The sequence below is a fragment of the Phaethon lepturus genome, unplaced genomic scaffold, assembly GCF_000687285.1.
Source record: "Phaethon lepturus isolate BGI_N335 unplaced genomic scaffold, ASM68728v1 scaffold6873, whole genome shotgun sequence".
NCBI classification, from domain to species: Eukaryota; Metazoa; Chordata; class Aves; order Phaethontiformes; family Phaethontidae; genus Phaethon; species Phaethon lepturus.
Window position 1 is genome coordinate 12,938 of NW_010526881.1, and position 17,872 is coordinate 30,809.

At 37.2% G+C, this 17,872-nt stretch overlaps 1 protein-coding gene across 1 annotated transcript in view; it reads right to left on the reverse strand.

The window, feature by feature from the left end:
- TMTC2 (transmembrane and tetratricopeptide repeat containing 2) overlaps positions 1-17,872 on the reverse strand; it is a gene marked incomplete at both ends in the record, with an annotated part of 47,947 nt that overhangs the window by 7,118 nt on the left and 22,957 nt on the right. Inside the window, 3 exons of the mRNA XM_010283196.1 lie at positions 4,156-4,234; positions 5,933-6,117; positions 6,965-7,050. Coding sequence (XP_010281498.1) covers positions 4,156-4,234; positions 5,933-6,117; positions 6,965-7,050 — 350 coding nt within the window. The remainder of the gene's footprint in view (positions 1-4,155; positions 4,235-5,932; positions 6,118-6,964; positions 7,051-17,872) is intronic.

The following is a 17,872-nucleotide window of genomic DNA, read 5'->3' on the forward strand; positions in this document are numbered from 1 at the left end:
TGGCAGGAGTATGAATTACTGAAGCAGGTGGGCCAGTGTGGTTTTAAAAGCAATGTAATACAATCAACTGTACGATATCAGATTTCAAGGAATGCAAAAGACATCTAGAGCAGAGGCTGATCCTTAAGCAATCCTAATATTGGCATTAAAGTGTTCAAGATCCCACAGGGGCCATTTTATCTTTTGACCTCAGGTTTTAATTGAAACTTTAAACAAAATATATTACCTATTTAATGCAGCTGAGCTGGACTCTGGCCTTTGTAGTGCATGTTGCCATGCCAAGCAAATTAATCTGTGTAACCTTAGCATGTACTTTTTAATTTACATCAAAGAAATATGACATAGAGAAAACAAATACCAAGCCAACCCTATACAGCTTGTTGAATAATTATTTTGATTCTAGTTTTAGAGTTTAAATTTTTAGCTGGTTTTGGTTCTTTTAAGAAAAAAAAAAGAAAAAGTTTTACTCCTTGGTACAAAGCCAGAGAAACATATGGTTTCCTTAGCTGAGTTGTTGCACACCTGGCAAAATAAATCACAGCAACAGGAGACCAAAATCTACTCTGCAACTTTTCATATGCACAAACTTAGAACATCTGATGCTGGTCTTCTGGGTCTGCATTTTGTACCATGAATAAAATGCAAAGTCAAACGGATGGCTTGCTTCTTGAGGCCCAATACTGCTTCCTTTAAGAGGCAAGTTACTTAGAGTTTTAAAGGATGAGAGTCAGCCAGGCAGACTGGCACACTGGAGAAATGAGTCGCTGTCAGAGCAAAAAGCCAATAGAAGCAAGCACAGGAAAAGAAGAGTAACACAAATGGGGAAAACAGGTGGTATAAAGGCTTAACACTGCTGAAGTGTTAATGCTACCACACTTGGAGTTCTGGATTTCAAACCCTAATTCAGTTTAAACAGTTCGTCTCCTGTTTATTCTCTTCCAAGTATGTCATGCTCATCGTACGGGGGAAAAAGCCTCCAGAAAATCTTCAATGAAATGATTGAATATTTATTAAAAAATAGAGGAAGCACTGTTTTCTTACATTGCACACCAACACCAGTATCTAACATTGAACCAAGCAGAGTGATTGCTAGAGTCTCAGAATGCATCAGTCACAATGACAGCTGCAGCAGATAATCCTCAAACTGTAGCTATTCTTGGATTTCATGATAAAACATAAAGACTTTTTCCACACATAAAAAGACAGGGAAGGACCCTTCCTTCCCAAGCAGATGGGGAGCACTCGCCACTTTCTCCCCCTTCCTCCTCAGCAATGAGCACACAGTGAGTGGACATAGCTCAGAGTCAGGTTCATGCAGATGAGACAGAACTGGCCTGTTTCAGTTCCTCTAGTCTCCCTTTTAAAGGCAAGAAGTAGGGAGACAAGTTTATGATGTAATGCTGTTTATCGAAGAAAGTGTTATAGTGAACATGTTTATAATTTTATCATGAACATCAAAACAGAAATAAACAATCCAGTCTGCCTTCGGGTGCCCAATGAAACAGTATGATCTGCAGAGCGGATGCACTCCTGATAATGGATGCAGTTGCCTTGTTCTCAAGTCACACCCAGTGCAAAGAGATGACTGAATAGGTGTTTAGGATTTATCTCACCCAACTTGAGCTAGCAAGTCTAAGCTAGTCATCTTGGCTCCTTTTACAGGAAAAATATGCTTGCAGGGGATTATTTGTATAATCTAAAATAGATGTCTAAATTAGATGGTCTTATTTACTCCCCAAAGGTATCTTTTTCTTTCCACACTATAAAATGAGCATAGCTATCTAGCTGTGTCTTGTCATACTATTACAGGTAGGAGAGACTAACCTAACTAACTGCAGTCATGTACGCTCACGTAAACGCATCCAGGACAGCTTTCAACAAATCAGTCTGAGTCCTGCTGTTAAGAAACCTGCGCTGCATTCAATTCAAGTCACTACTGGACTCTTTATGTAGCCTCTTGGATTACCTTTGCAGCACAGGCAACAAGCCACACCTCAGCAACTAGTGTGAAGCAAGTTCTGGTTTCCCTTGCAACAGCTGCCATCACAACAGCAACCAAAATACAAATATATGCTACATTAATGATAAGCCGCACTTTCAACAATTGCACTGTTGCTCTTTGCAATAGGCTTAAAGGGGCTAAGGTAATCTTAGTTGACTCTAACCTGTTATGCCGCTAGGACATCCATGAAGTGCCAGCGGCTGCCTAAAGGAAACAGAAGCCAGAGTATGGGCTAAGCAGCGGAGGGAGGAAGTATAGCAGCAGCCAAGCCCGGGCAAAGGACTGAGCTGGTCTTTTGTGTTCATTATTGCTTTGTAAGTTAATGAATGCAAATCCCAAAAACAGAGTGAACTTGCTGTGTTTATAATGGAAGCTGAGAAAGGGCTCCTGAACCTAAAAAAGTAACCAATGGGCAAAAAAGTAAAAAACTGAAGAATTTTACAGGTCATAATGGTTCTAAAGGGAGCTTCTATTCATGGGAAAAGAAAAAGAGTGGCATAAGCCTGCTTTGTGATGGAGCAACCACCATGTGAGAAACAGCATTGGTTTACTTTTTCCAATTTCTGTACTTCTGAGAAGCACTTTTATCAGAATTATAAAATACATATCTGCACTAAAGAGGGCAGTCAAACTGCGGAAGGTTTGCTGGAGCACTGCAGTATAGTAAGCACGGAGTGGGGACTGTTGATAGCCCCACCAAATTTATCAGCAAATGCTGATAAATAACACTGATAAAACAATAGTTCAGCTAAGACTCCCTATGAACAAAACTACATCCAATTACTGACTTATGCATTTTAGGGATTATATCCATTTGTATTAATCTGATAAAGCTCAGCATTCAGGGAGCAGTAACTCTCCATTGAACTGTATGAACTGTCAAGGAACTGTTTATACTATTATTGACATTAGATACTTAGTCACTGTGACAAGATAAGTCACGTTAGCATTTACAGAGATTTGCAAACACGTAGCATCAGTTACAACTACAATTTTAGAATATTTTCTTCCTACGCCAAAGTACTTTTAAGGAGCTAATAAGAGATGCCTTTCCTAAGTAAGTAGAGTGAGAGATGCCACCTTTCAACAACTGTGTCAAACCAATTGGTATCAAAAAATACATTCCCTTGTATTTTAGGCATCGGGGGTGGGAACCACAAAACCCCACATGCTTCCTGTTGATCCTAATTGTTTCAACATATATTTTTAATTGCTCTACTTTGAACTACTTTAAAGGCATTTTATATCCTTTTCTTTCCCAGATAGAGGCTCACAGTCTACTGGGCCAGACACTGAAATTGCTTAGCAGAAACACATGCCCTTTCAGAGAGAATTACACTTAAAAGCATCTCTGGAACAATGAACAACCTGTCTTCTTGCTTACACATCTGAATACTATAAATAATAATTCATATTATCCTCTTTCTTTTAGCTGTTTAATGTATTCTGTATAAAGATGTGATGAAGAACATGAGGACCTGAAGTTAAAGCTGACACCTCAGCTAAATTAATGTTTCTTAGAGTACTCAAGGGACTTGGCTAAAATTCTGAAGGACAGACAGACTGGTTCTGGAAGAAGAATTCTCTCAACTGTAGATATATAACGCTACATCAGCTGCGAAATAAGTTTTGGCACAACCTGCAAAAAAACCCCACCAACTATCTCTGTGGGCCTGCTTGGACATCTTATTGGTTTACAAGGGAATTTAACATCCAACACCCACACTAAATTTTATGTTGTAATCAATCTCACTCCATTTTCTATGAAGTAAATACAATTTCTTCTGAGTTCCAAAGATGACTAAATCGGAGATTAAAAAAAACCTCTGTGAATTGCACATGAGGTCTCCAAGGTAGTGGATGAGAGATTCTGGAGGCAGAGAAAAACACTATGCATTCTAAATGTGCAAGTGCTGCGTGGACACTCTTAAAAATATCCACTATCTAACAGTGTCACCATTTATTGCACCTTAACCAGCACTGCAGTTGCTGACATTTAAGCTCTGAACCTGGCTTGGCTCGCATCTACTGAAGGCAATTATTCGTGGTTTTATTAGCTAATTCATTTGAACACCAGTTGCCTGGCTAAGATCTTTTGTTTCACCCTGCCTGACTCCTCAAGTATCTTCCTGAAGCACTAACAACGCACTTACCCATCATGTTGTATAAGCTCTGTGGTGCAAACTGCCTTGGCATTTTCTGTATTGCTTCTTTGTAAACTATAAGGGCATCCTGAAAAGAAACACACAAGTGGGACAAATCATCAGTAAAGCACCATTTTCAAAAGCAGTCATTCACACATAAAGTAAAACCAAATTCTCCTCCTTACCCAAATGAAAAGTGAAGAGAGAAAGAAAACACATCAGCATAAGTATGACAGAAAGTTCAGATTTCTCATTTACGAAAGTTTTACCAAATTCACTGCAGCTTATTGACAAGAGATCAAATTAGTTGCAATATTGCAACTCTTTTTCCAGGTGGAAATCGAAGGAACATTTGTTTAAACCCCTCAATGATTCATGAGTTTATAAACATCTATAAAATTCTATAGGCTGTCAGAGAATATGGAATAATATCAAACTGTAGACGAAGGACTTTCTGATGACTAAACTACATTAAGTGACCTAAAAATAAAGAAATTATTGTCTACTGCCAAGTAATAACAAACCATAATCCTCACAACTGAAGTCTGCTGAACAGAAAGAATGAGATGGACTATAGCGTCAAGGATGCCAAAATTGGATTCCCTTTGCAAATGTGCTGTGCCTTGAATTACTTGATCACACATTTATGATTCATTCAGTATTTAGGATGCTTACTGGTCATTCTGTTAGCTCTGCATCATTACCTACATCATCACATCAAGTAGTTGCAGCTTGTGAATGCCAAAATCTGCTTGGAAAAAACCTAAAGGTATGATCAAATCAAGGCTGGGTCAGACTGCAATGACCACCAAGCAGAAATCCGATAGTTTATATTCTTAAAATCCCTTGCACCTCCCAGGCACTGCACTCGAACTCCAATGGCCATGCAGACAACATGCTGCTGTCCTCTTATCTTTATGGATGTATTAGCTGTCTGTGTCTGTGTTTTAACCAATTAGTAACTGCCATCTGACAGAGCTGGATTCAGCATACATGACAGAGAATCCACAGAGCTTGTGCGTGCCTAATCTTAAACAGCTGAGGTAACTGTCATGGTCAGGAAGAGTTATATGGATCAAAACCATGCGTAACTCCTCTTCTGAAGTATGCCTGGCAACGCAGAGAGTGACTTTCTTTCAAATACTGCTAAAGGTCAAACCTCAAACGCATGTCCAGTTTTAGTAATTTCATCAGAGAGAATGCAGAGGATTCACAACAAGTCACATCTGCAAATGTAAATGAAATGGCATGGGTTGGGTGCAGCATATGTTACATTAAAAATATCCAACGCACTTCAGCACTTAGGTCAAGTTATCTGAAAATAGCACATAATGGGATGTTTTTAATCACTGTAGTTTTGAATTGTTCCAACTAGGTCTCATTTTTTGAGACTCAGAAGCAACCATAATAGCATTTTTTAAACCAAAGATGGACTTACTCTATTTTGAATTAAAAAGCCAGTACACTTTAGGTTGGCTGGTCTGTTACTAGGCTATATCCTTTGCATACCAGCCATGGAGACAAAGCCAAAAAAAATGAATTAACACATATCGATGTGACCATTGCTAATGTTAACTCTGACATCAGAACATCACACTGCTAATTTCCATTGTCACACCTGTGGCTGTAGAGAATAAATATTCTCTGTAGAGAACACTAACCTTGATTTGGTGAAATACAATCAATTTGTGCCTGTGATGTATTTTGAATGTCTGGATCAAAGCAATAGGTATTATTTATGTATGAAGGTTTTATCATGATAGTGTAGACAAATCTGGAGTCTTACCTCATAGTGCCCTTGTTCATGGAAAAGTTTTCCTAAGTTATAAAGACAGCTAGTAACAGAACTTTTATGAGCATGAGGGTCTTTCAAATTTTCATCAGGGATCTCTGAACACTTCAGGAAAGTCCTCCTGGCTTCCTCTGTCTTCCCTTGGTTCATCAGGATGATACCAGTATTTAAATAGGCAGCTGTGAAGAGGGAAACAATGTTATCTTTTAATGGGGTTCCACTATGTTTTATCTAATCTTTGTTTTACTTCAAAGTAACATCTGAAAGAGATGCCATGGTTATCTAATTTGGCTTTTGTACAATATAGATCAACCACTGGTGTAAAGAGGAACATAGAAGAGGCAAAAGTTCAGGGACAAGGAGAGGAGAAAGTGGCTATAAAGATTGAGGAAGGAGGGAAGGGAACACTGGATAGGCAGGGTGCTCCATTTCGTTCCTTTTATTATGTCTGTATCAAGCATATAGCATCTTTGTTTGAAATATTACCAACGTATATACATATGTTTATAAGTATACACATGTATGTATATAAATACATATCTATAAGACTTAAGCTACAAAAAAGTCAGCAATCTTAAAAAGCACCCACTTAATTTTTGAACCGATCGCTGGCAATATCCCATGGGTCATTTCCCCCAGGCAAGAAAGGAAAAATGAAAAGACTTTAAAAATATTTGTATTATTCAGTCACACAACATACCATAAAAATCAGGAACTGGCTGTAAGAAACAGAAAACTGGAGCCTGAAAATTTGGGCAGTAGCATCTATGGGTCACCACCCCAGATCAGAAGCACTTTAGGTTCTAGCAGTGCTGCCCAGTGTTAACTCATTATCCATTTCTTCCCTGCACCACATTAAACGTAGTTGTTGACTAATAAACACTTGCTTTCAACTGAAAAGTGCACAATTTCCCCTTTTGCTTTCTGAATGAAAAATTTCTGAAAAAAAAGTTATTGAAGAGTAAGAAGATTTTGTTAAAAAACAATAGTCAATATTACGCAAGCTTGTATAGTTGAAATACTTACAAGCTAGTGTGGGTCTGCTACCAATTGCCAGTTTATAATAATGCAATGCCTCTGAAAACCTGCTGTTTTCCTGAAGTAGTAATCCTCTGCATAAGGACAAAAAAAAGAGAGAGGACGGTTACTGCAAAGAGTAAGTTCAAAATAAATATTGAAAACAAAACTAAGGTAACAAAGGAAAATATGATGATTGGTATTTCAGAGACAGAACAACTCTGCATGTTGCTAAAAACCCAGTGGGAAAATTATTTTGTGTGAAAACAGGATTAATTCATAGACATCAGGTGCATCCATATGGCTTTAACAAAGCAGATGTTAAATGCAACTATAGTTTTGGCTTTCTTGGAAACCAGGAGGTTTGTTTACTCAGTTGAGAAAATGGTAGAGTGTGAGACTTTTTAAGGCAGATGGAGTATGGTGGAACTATTCGTAATTAAGTCATTCATGTTTAGCCTGTCATCTTTTCTTGACTTGAAATAAGAAGATCTTTTTCAAATGCACAATAAACTTAACCACTTAACACTTTACATGAATTACCTTAACCATTCCCCTTGTTGAGCAATTTCACTAGATTATTTACTGTACAGCTAAGCACCTCCATCAGTTCAATATTTTCCTGTCTTCTTTCTGCTCCCAACAAATTTAGTAACGGAAGCAGTTTTAAAAATTATATTGAATACTTGCAGTTCTCAGCTAGTTTCATAATCCATGGGCTTTAATTAAAGCTTTAAGACAAACATCCTCGTGAATTACAATTTACATTAGCCACCGACAAATTTCTAGAAAAATAAGTGGTCTGGACATCATTGACATGAATTCACAATGGCATGCTTCAATGAAGGCTCAAAGCATTATAGGGTTCTCCAAGTTTTAGTAGACAGAAAAAATCATACGCAAATATATTAAAATCACAAGGATTTAAAAATTCTTAAAAATTAGTCATTTCAGAGTGCAGACTCAGACCTTATTGTCTAGGGGTAGATGTCCTCTTCATATACCTCGAAGTAGCCATGAAAAAATAAATGTAGCTATTTCTTTTAAGTGGGAGGGTTATCACATCTGCTTGTAGTTTTCCTAACGTACAGCAATTTTCTCTTTTTCCTTTATGCTTTTATCTGCTGATAGGTTTTCAAACTGCAAAGAGCTTGGACTTTTTCCATCTCCAATCTCTAATCAGCAAAGATGGGTTTTTTCCTCCAAAATCTCAGGAAACCTTTTTGAATTAAACCACTAGACTTTGGGGGGAGAAAAAGAGTAGGGTGGTTAGCTAAGGAAGCAACCACCATCTGTGTTGTTTGCTTTCTGTTGTTGGGTTAGGATTTAACAGAAAGCAGGAATACATCCTCTTTTTTTCTGCACTACCTATCAGTACCATGTAGCCTTGCTTTTGAAACTGCCTCTCAACTAACTTTGGATTAGGTAGTAAAACACTTTTAATATTAACAGAACTTACATCCAGTGGGTACTTGCAGTAGTAAGAGAAATGAGGGAATAATGTTCAAGATATTTTTTGGCATGGCACCAAGGTTTTTAACTACTGTCAAGTGTCTTGCAGGTGGCAAAAGGCATGATCGGCAGGATAGTAATAAGGTTTTCTAAATTTTCTAGAACCTGAATTTTGTTTGCTCTCAAAATTTTTATAGACTGCAATTACTCCAAGGAAAAGTATTATTATTATATTTTGATCCAGTTTTCTATTGATAGCAGTAGAATTAACATAAAAATGAGTTGCATGGTCTGACATTTAAACTGTCTTTTACTTCTTAAAAAAATCAAAAATGTTCTTATGCATAATTTTGGCATATATTAATCAAAGAAATTCCATTCTTATTTTAGTTCTGGAATAAGTAATTCCACATATTAAGAGAAGTAATACAGTAATTGGTCAACTTGAACAAAATAAATTACTTTGGTAAGTGTACGACACTTGCGCTTTTTGGATTAAAAGAACTTTTATTTGTAATTATTACCAAATTCATCTTCTGAGTTCACTACATGCTCTAGTACTGGCACTCATGATTAACTACTTGATATTTTACAGTGGGGTTTTTTCCTACTCCTCTTCCAGAAGACTTTTTTTTCTTTCAAAAGTTATTCCATTAACAGACATTTTCTCTCTCTCTCACGTGCACATTTATATATATATATTTAAACAAGCTTCTCAGATGCACGATTGAGTGTTGAACTCCAGCAAATAATCAGTGTTTTATTTCTATTTGTTATGAGGTTTGGTAGAAGAAGGGGGGAAAAAAAAAAGGATATAGTCTAAAAAAACTTGACAAGGCATGAAACTGCCTCTTCTCCATGTGAAATTGGTTCTGATTGATTGCTGGTTTTCCCTGTGGCTTCTGACAGTACAAAAATGACTAGATTTAGGAGTGTTTGGTTCTAGTTTCAGATTAAACAAAGTCGGGAAAAGGCTTAAAGGAATATTAAAAACCAGTATTTTTAGTTGAATAAAATTAACACTTAGGGTGGTATGCTTCTGAGAGATAACTGGCTTGGATGTTCACCTGAGAAGGGATAAATAGTTATTTAAATAGATAAAAAATTAAGATGATGAACACTGCATTAAATTGGCAAAGCATTCCTGAATTTACAGTGAATATTGGAAGAGTTTAAAGAGCGGATATATTTCACTTCCAAGATGAAAAAATCAGATCCTCTCTAGCTTTAAGCTCAAATAACATGCAGGCATACAAATACTGTCACCAACCTCTATCTAATCACTCACGAGATACAACTAAAATTAAATCAAACACTTCAAATTTAGTTACTGCCAAAATTAATACTGCCTGTGAAATGTCCTACTTCTCTTTTTAGAGCATGTATTATAATCCTGGTCTCTAAATACATTATTGCTCGCTATTACTGCCACAGGTCTACTCTCATTTACCACATGGAGAGGAATATAAATGAGCAGTAGTTCAATATTTGCTTCTGTCTCCAGTTTTTACGAGTAAAACACCATGACCTTCTTATAAATATTTACCTTTTGATCAAAATATAAAATAAGCCCCAGGATCAAATGACAAACTACTATTTATTTCAAAATTAGTTCAAGAAAATCTGCAAGTCCTCAGGTCCTACATTCTCCTTTCCGTAGCTGCACTTCACAGCATCTAAGCCATTTCCAAGACAAAAATTATGCTGATTTTAAACTAGGCATTACATCTGAGAGGCAGACCTTGGGTTCTGAGGAAAAGCACAGTTCAGCCTTGCTACCACATTGTTAAATCAGTGGGCCTGGTCAGTGGAGGCAGCAGGGCCACTGAAGGAGCAGCAGCACAAGTGAAGGGCCCTCATTCTCGAAGGTCTCTGCCGGCCGCTCCAGCAACGCTGAGTTTAGGCAGCAAGTCCTGGCGTTGCCTCTGAACGCGGCTGGCCTTGAAAATTGTTCACCGTTGTTAAGATGAATATGAAGCAAAGAGATGGGCTCACGTGAGGAATATCTGAAGGGAGTGTGTAATACGTGGTTGCAAAGAAGTCATTAGAGCAAATACTACCAAAAGGGTCTGTTCAGCACTTGAAGTTCTTTCCAAGGAAGCTGAGAAGTTGAACACAATTACCTTTGCAGCCTGTTAAGTTATATTAACTCTTCAAAACAAGCTTCAGATGGAAGTTTATGTATTCTTTCCTTCTCCTTCAGATATAGGTGAAGTATGGGTTATTTTGCCACAGAAATGCTTCCGTTTTCATTGGATTTGACTTTAGAGTCTCCTTCACTTCAGAACAGAGGCCAAAGCCAAAAGAGGAAAGTTCGACATGCCTCCTATGTCTTATTTTCGTATGCTTTAGCATTTACTATCTTCCAGCTAGAGAATTTTCAGCAAAGATGCTCAAAATTACTTTTAAATCACTAAAAATAAAACTGAAGTGTCTTCATAAAGATTACCATAGTCAGCTAAGCTTGCAACAAATGAGCTGACTAGCTAGAGAATAGAGGCGCATGGATGGAGCAGATGAAGCAAAACCCATGGGAGGTAACAACTGAAGTCTGCAACCTCCTCAGAGTTCTTAGCATCTGTTTGTTCAGCCCCATTTTGATAGTCACAATTCCTTCCTTCCTTCCTTCGACAACCCATTTCCCTCCAGCTGATTGTTAGAGTTGAAGTTCAGAAACTGGCAACGGCAGATGGAGTCTGTGCATCCTCATCTACTGGCTCTCAAAACTTTTAGATAAAAATGAGTTCCTTTCCACTCACTTAGAAAGGAGTGATAACAGATTAATGGTCACTCTGTAAAAAATAGCAAATTCTTTGCAAAAAATGGTTGATGCATGCGTATTTCCATCTTTTTTGTGCGTGTGTGGCGGGGGCGGGGGGGAGAAGACTAAATGTTTAGCTAGTGTTTGGCTAGTAAAATTATCTAATTGCACAATCAATGTAAAGTTTGTTTGTCATGCTTATTACTATGCGTTATTACATTGAAGACATCTTTAAAAAGTTCAGGGTGCATTTGTAAGGCTCAACAAATACATAGTTCTACTCCATTTCATTTTAAAGGAGACCGTTGATTTTCATCTCACATTGCCACCTCCTTTGCCTATAGTAAATGCAGGAAAAAAAAAATTTGCCCTGAATGACCACGTTCTAGGTGCAGAGGAAGAACAACCCTCAGCTGGAGTTCACACCTTGGGGACACTTCTGAGTGTCCAGCAGCTCACCCCTCCCAGCGCTCGGGGCAGATGACTGCATAAGGAAGTTCCTCCTATAGCCAGGAATGGATCCGTTCTTGATGTGTTTTTCCCCTTCTTAGTTTACACTTCAAAATGGTAACTGCTCTTTGGAGATTGCTGGCAGAGGAGAGGAGGAGTGGACAGAAAGAATACAAAAGCAGCGATACGATGCAAAACATTGAACGTAAGCCAGTGGTGGAGCAGAGCAATTTGCATGCATTGGGCACATATCTTTTGTAGTTATAGAGACAGAAAGACTTCCTTCTTCCTTACACAAGGATGAACAAAGGAAAGCACATCCTGGAAATAAGAATGCTTGATACAGAGAGTAAGCTCAAGGGATAAACTTGGATGAAAACCTTAAAGACTTCTGGCACTTTTAAATAAACTTTCTACAGTTGCTAAAGATACCAACCTAAATAAATAAAAAAGCATAACCCCAAATATCCCAAAAAACCCAAAACACAGGGCCAGTTGCTTCAAGTGTGCAGTTCCAAAACTTTTTTTCTCTCCAGTCCACCTCCCAGATGTAAGGCAGATACACTAAAATGTTAATTGAAACATGCAACTTCTGTTCAAAGAAAGTTTACTGACATAACTGGGAAAATGTGAGGTCTATCAGATGGAGGGAGGGTGGGGAAGGAAGACAATGACTCCTTTAGCCTAGGAAGACAAGTGCTGTGGAAGAATGAAATTTCTCTCTAGAAACACATGAGGATTAAATTACTTGGAAAAGAAAAAGCTACTTAAACCATAGGACACAAAGTAAATGGTTATAAATTGACCATGAATTATTTTAGAATTAATTAGGAGAAAAGCGCTATCCCAGCAGCAAGATTCTGGTACAACCTTACAACTGGATTTTTTTTTGCCTGCATTGCTTCTAGCTAATTTTACAGTGGAGTGTGAATCATTTATGAAATGGTGGATATGTGCTAACTGCTTGCAAGAGTAGCAGACTTCACCCAGCGACTTAGGAAGTGTCTCAGAATCCTGTTTGTCTAATAAGAAAAAAAAAATTAAATAGAAAAGAAGAGAAGCAGGTCCCGGATACCTAGAAATTATGGACATCACTTCTATATATAGAATTGTTCATTTAAATACGTGCAGGAAAACACTTCCCCCAAATGAGTTCTTTGCAACCATCCTGAATTCTTTAAGCTGCCAACCCTCACCTATCTTGCTTGACCAACAACTTGAAAAATCTTCCTGTCTTCCTTCTCTGCCTTGGTTTTGACCTAAAGTCATGGAATACTAATGACACAAAAATGTTTCCGGGGACTGAAAGGCAGTCACAAAATATAAACAGGCAGTAGACAGTCTACTGTTTTTCTCAAATTACATATTAATTTCTTCCTGGTGCAGTCCTATTAAAGCCAGCTGGTCTACTTACAAAGCAAACTCCTTAGTAACTAAAGCTAGCATAAATTGCCGAAGTACAATACACAGGAACTGGAACTGTCATCAAGGTAAACACATATGTTAGTGAAATATTTATAAAATTTTCAGGTCTGGTACAATATTGAAATAGTTTCATCAATTTTTTTTACTGGTTGATAACAGCTAATACAGGCCCTGTTAGCTGTTGTTTTGCCATGACTACACTTCATCCATGCCTCAAGCTACATTCATCCCATTGATTTCAGGTGGGATTGTCTACAAAGAACTATATTTACCTAGATGCTACACTGGCAAACAAAGAAAGAAATGGAAGAAAAGCCTCTTTTATTCCCCACACAGATGTGTCTCCAGCCACACAGCAATAAAGGATGTGCTTTGCCTAAGGCAACTCTGTCATTTACAAAACCAGTGGGTAGGAGGACAGGTATGGATACTACAGCAGCCCTGTACATGAAACTATTAAGTCTGGTCTTTAATTAAGGCTTGTTCTTTGGAGTTTTTTGTTTTTTTTTTTTAAAGTAGTTAAGCCATTTAACTACTCAACCAATGACTACTAACCTTTTGTAAGTCTACAACTAGGTTTTATTGACAAGAAAGCCAATCATTAAGGAACAGTACAAACAGGAAACACGTTCAAAGTTTTCCAATAACATCCTGTTAGCAAATACGTAAATGGAACATATATCCTAGTTTTTTAATCAATAAGAACCTACACAATACGCAGTAGGCATTAAGACAGAATGACCATTCCCTTTGCAGAACTCACTAAGCATGGTCATACATAACCCCATCAGTAAAATAATCAAAACAAAATAATCACCCCCAAAGCAACCTCTGGTCTTTCAGGTAGCGCAGTCAAAACTCTGTCATGTTCTCCCAGCCCTAGAGAAGAGCTTTCCAAATGCACCCAAATTGGTTGGCAAATAGAGTCCTGTTCTTTCCTCTGTTACTGGGGCAGTTTGCTTGGGATTACTACCGTTTTAGCACTGCATCAACTCTCACAACCCCTGTTTCCTTGACAGAGGAAGGGCTGCCATAGAGGTGAGGAGTAGCATTGCTCCTGCCTCTCTTCCTCCTCTGGACACTGGGCAGTGGTGTGCTGTGCCAGCAGTCCTCAAATAAGACATCTATTCCCCCTCACACACCCCAGCGGGCAATGCAGGTTGAGAGCTGGAGAGAACCTCTTACAAGAGGGGCCTTTTACACAACTGAATGACAATGTCTCCAGGCCAGGAGTCCAGCAATTATTTTCCTAATTTTTAGAAAATGGACAAAGTTTATGTTAGGACTATAAACCACCACAATTTCAAATACTCAGGCATGTAATTAAATAGCTAGGTCACTGAATGTATTTCAGCTCTCAGTATTACAAACAAAGATATATACTTTATTACAGGCTCCACAAAGAGTCCCGGAGCAGAGTTCTGCACTGCAGGACACCACCGATCTTTGGGCACTAGCTCAAGAGCAGGTCTCAAATACACCAAGATTTTGTCAAGACAACTTTGGTTACAGTACAACACAAATTTCAGCTGCTGTCTTTGACAGAGGAAGAACTACCTGACAAAACAGAGATTAATTCCAAACAGGTTTGTAACAAGTTTGCATTCACAGCTGAGAAAAAAAAAAATGAAGCACTTAGCAGACAACACATCCTCTTTACTTTTTATCTCAACATCCTGCATTATAAAAACTTGTGGGCTATTAAGGAAGAGGAACTATAACCTTGACTTGTTTCCTACTACGTGAAGTGGTGCAGCAGCTTTGTCTAGGTTGGTTTAAATACAGTTCAAATGGGTTAATAGGTTAGCCTGCTTTTTAGTGCTTTTCATCTCTGATAGCTCAGCAAAGGAGATTTTTATGCCAACGCCCTGAAAAGGCAGAAGCAGAGGGAACACAATTTCAGATGTAATATAGGCTAACAATAACACACAAGGAAGAATTTTGCTCAGATTGATTTTTACCCAAGGATGTGGGGTAAAAAAAGAAACCTTTGCATATCAAACACTCCTGCAATCCCAGATTTTACAGAATTAAAATTTCAGCTACTATTGAAGACTTTACCTAGCAGAAATCTAAAAAAATCCACATTTATTGACATAATACCCTAAGTTTGCCAAAGTTCATGGAGATTCATACTTTGAACTTATTAAAAAAATAAATTATGTTAATAATAAACTCGTACACACAGCCCTATATCACTAAAGGCAAAACGAGATATTTTGGGAGAGAAGCAAGGGGATGGCTGTTTGCTAGAAATTTATCCTTTATAGGGCATTGGATACTCTAAAAATACAACATAAGTAATTAGGACCATTTTAAAGGAATATTCAATACTTATGTGAGATTGTGAACATCCTTAAAATCTGCTGAGAAACTCAAGGTAATATAGATTACTGATATGAATGACAAAAGAATACTCTAAGGTGAGCTAGGCCTAAATACAAATGAAATAATGTATGCAAAATGGTCTTTAGACTGATATGCAATTTTACTTTAGGCATTAATTAGAAGCAATTTGAAACAATACAAGAAACCCATGAGCTTTAGGTAACAATCATAAGGCAACAAAGACTGAAAAGCCAAAATAAACTAAAAATAGAACATTGCCTAGTTTGGAAGACTAAACTACTGCTTTCTACAGCTCTGTCCTTTGTACTTCACAGTATTAAAATACATGGATTTCTCCGTCTAAAAAAGCGGCATGGAAAGAGATCTCAAGTTTATGCTGATTTACTACCTTATGAAATCTAGCTGAAATCAGCAATGTTACATAGCTTTGAGAAGTTGGCTTTCAGATGTATTTGTAAAAATTACCTGCAGTGCAGTCTCAAGAGGTCAGAGAAGTTATTTATAGGATGCCCCTTTATATGTATTTTTGAAGTACAAACTACCTCATTTAAGTCACATTGTAATATATTCTCCATCTACATTATAAAACAACAACTGAAATCTTTTCTGCACTGAAATTGATATGAAAATCTCAAATGCTTTCAGAGTTGCCAGGAATTTACCCTCTGAGTTTTTCATGAGAGTTTCACAAAAAAAGTTTCCAAACAAGAACCTAATTAAACAAGTCCTTAGCCTGAGCTGAAGTTTCCTCAATTCCAGACCACAAGTCTTATCTTCAAGACAGGCTGGGTCACAAGCTATCTTGAGGTATAACCTATGCATGTTTCACTTAAACTTATTTGGAACTGGGAAAATTTCAACACAACAAACCCACTTTAACCCATATCTAAAGCAATGATGAACCACCAACCCAATATTAATGTTAACAAGAGCTTTTTTTTCCCTTTTTTTCCTTTCCCCCCTTTTTTTTATAAATAAAAATAATAATAAAAAATTTTCTGCTGGTCTCAAAAAGTTTAGGAATTTATTTAAAGTTATGGAATTGACACATTTGAACACCATGGAAAATTACATGTTCAGAATCAGACAAACCTTTAAATGGAGGTTATGCAATTATGTAGTCTAAATTAATGCAGTTTACGTTGTCCTAAATGGCAAAAGCAGCTGTAACTCAGAGCCATAAGGTATAACATTCAGAAAAGAAAAATATACCACTGAAATCAGCCAGTCATTTAATCTGTTAAATTCTCTAGATTTTAATGCATTAATAGCCAATTAATTCAACCTCATATTTTAGTTTCTTGAAAAAGAGAGAGAGATCATTAAATGCTTCTGTTTATGTAGTTTCTCTCTTTGATTGTTACCCATGCAAAATTGTGAGTTAATCCTTAATAATTTGTTCCTCGATCAGATAGCACTTCAAGTTGTTATTGCTGTGTGTGAACACTGGGCTGCACGCGCCAATTAATTTGTATCAAATACCGAGGCATGACTGCTAAGAAAAAGTAAAGAGCATATGAGACTACAATATACCTAGGATATATTATGGGCAAAACACAATAATTAGAAATGACTGTAAGGGTGTTTTTTTCCTTAAGTTCTACTAAATGACTGTTTCAGTTTCAAAGGCACATACTAAAAACCAGAAACATCAAATCTAACTGGTCTCTTGTGAGCATATACAAAACACGTTTCTCCATTACAGTATTTTTTGTAAAAGGCTCCCATGGAACAGCATGCCACTACTTGCAAGGGAGCTCTTCAGAGTTTATGCTTAAAATAATCGATCCATTTGTGGTCTCATAATATCAAAGCCCACTCCATTCACCACCTAGTTTTCATGCTGGATATGGATATCCAACACAGGGAAAGACTACAAAATCAAAATATTATACAAGATTTTTCAATTTATATTGAGTAACTAATGGTTTTGTGAAGCTTAAGTAAATAAATACATAAAGGATTCAATTGCATTCAAGATAGTAGTAGAAAAGTTAAGAATTAGAGATCCTTTCTTGCATATGCATACATATACTAGCAATTGGTAGCAAGCAATTCACTCTGCCTATACCTCCTTTACTTTCATTTATATATATGTAAGGTAACTTCATGCCCTATATATTCCAACCAGCATTTCAGTTAAACTCCTTTTACACAAATTCAGTAGAGTTCAAAAAAATTTTCTATTCAACAGAAATGAAGGTTTGTAGGCATATATTTTGTATATGAATGGAAAGCTGCAAGATTATCAGCTTGTTCTGAGACCAGCAAAACTACCGAAATCTGATTTCTTTCATCGCCCAACTCCCTGTCTTCTTCTTACCCTGGTATTAACTTCAGTTTCCCTCTATGGCACAGTGAGTAAGAGACAAAAGTGCTGTACAGGCATACAAAAAAATGTAATAATTACAATTTTCATCCACAAAATGAATGTTGTATGAGAAATTTAGGAGTATCAATCTTGCCACTTTTTTCCCTAC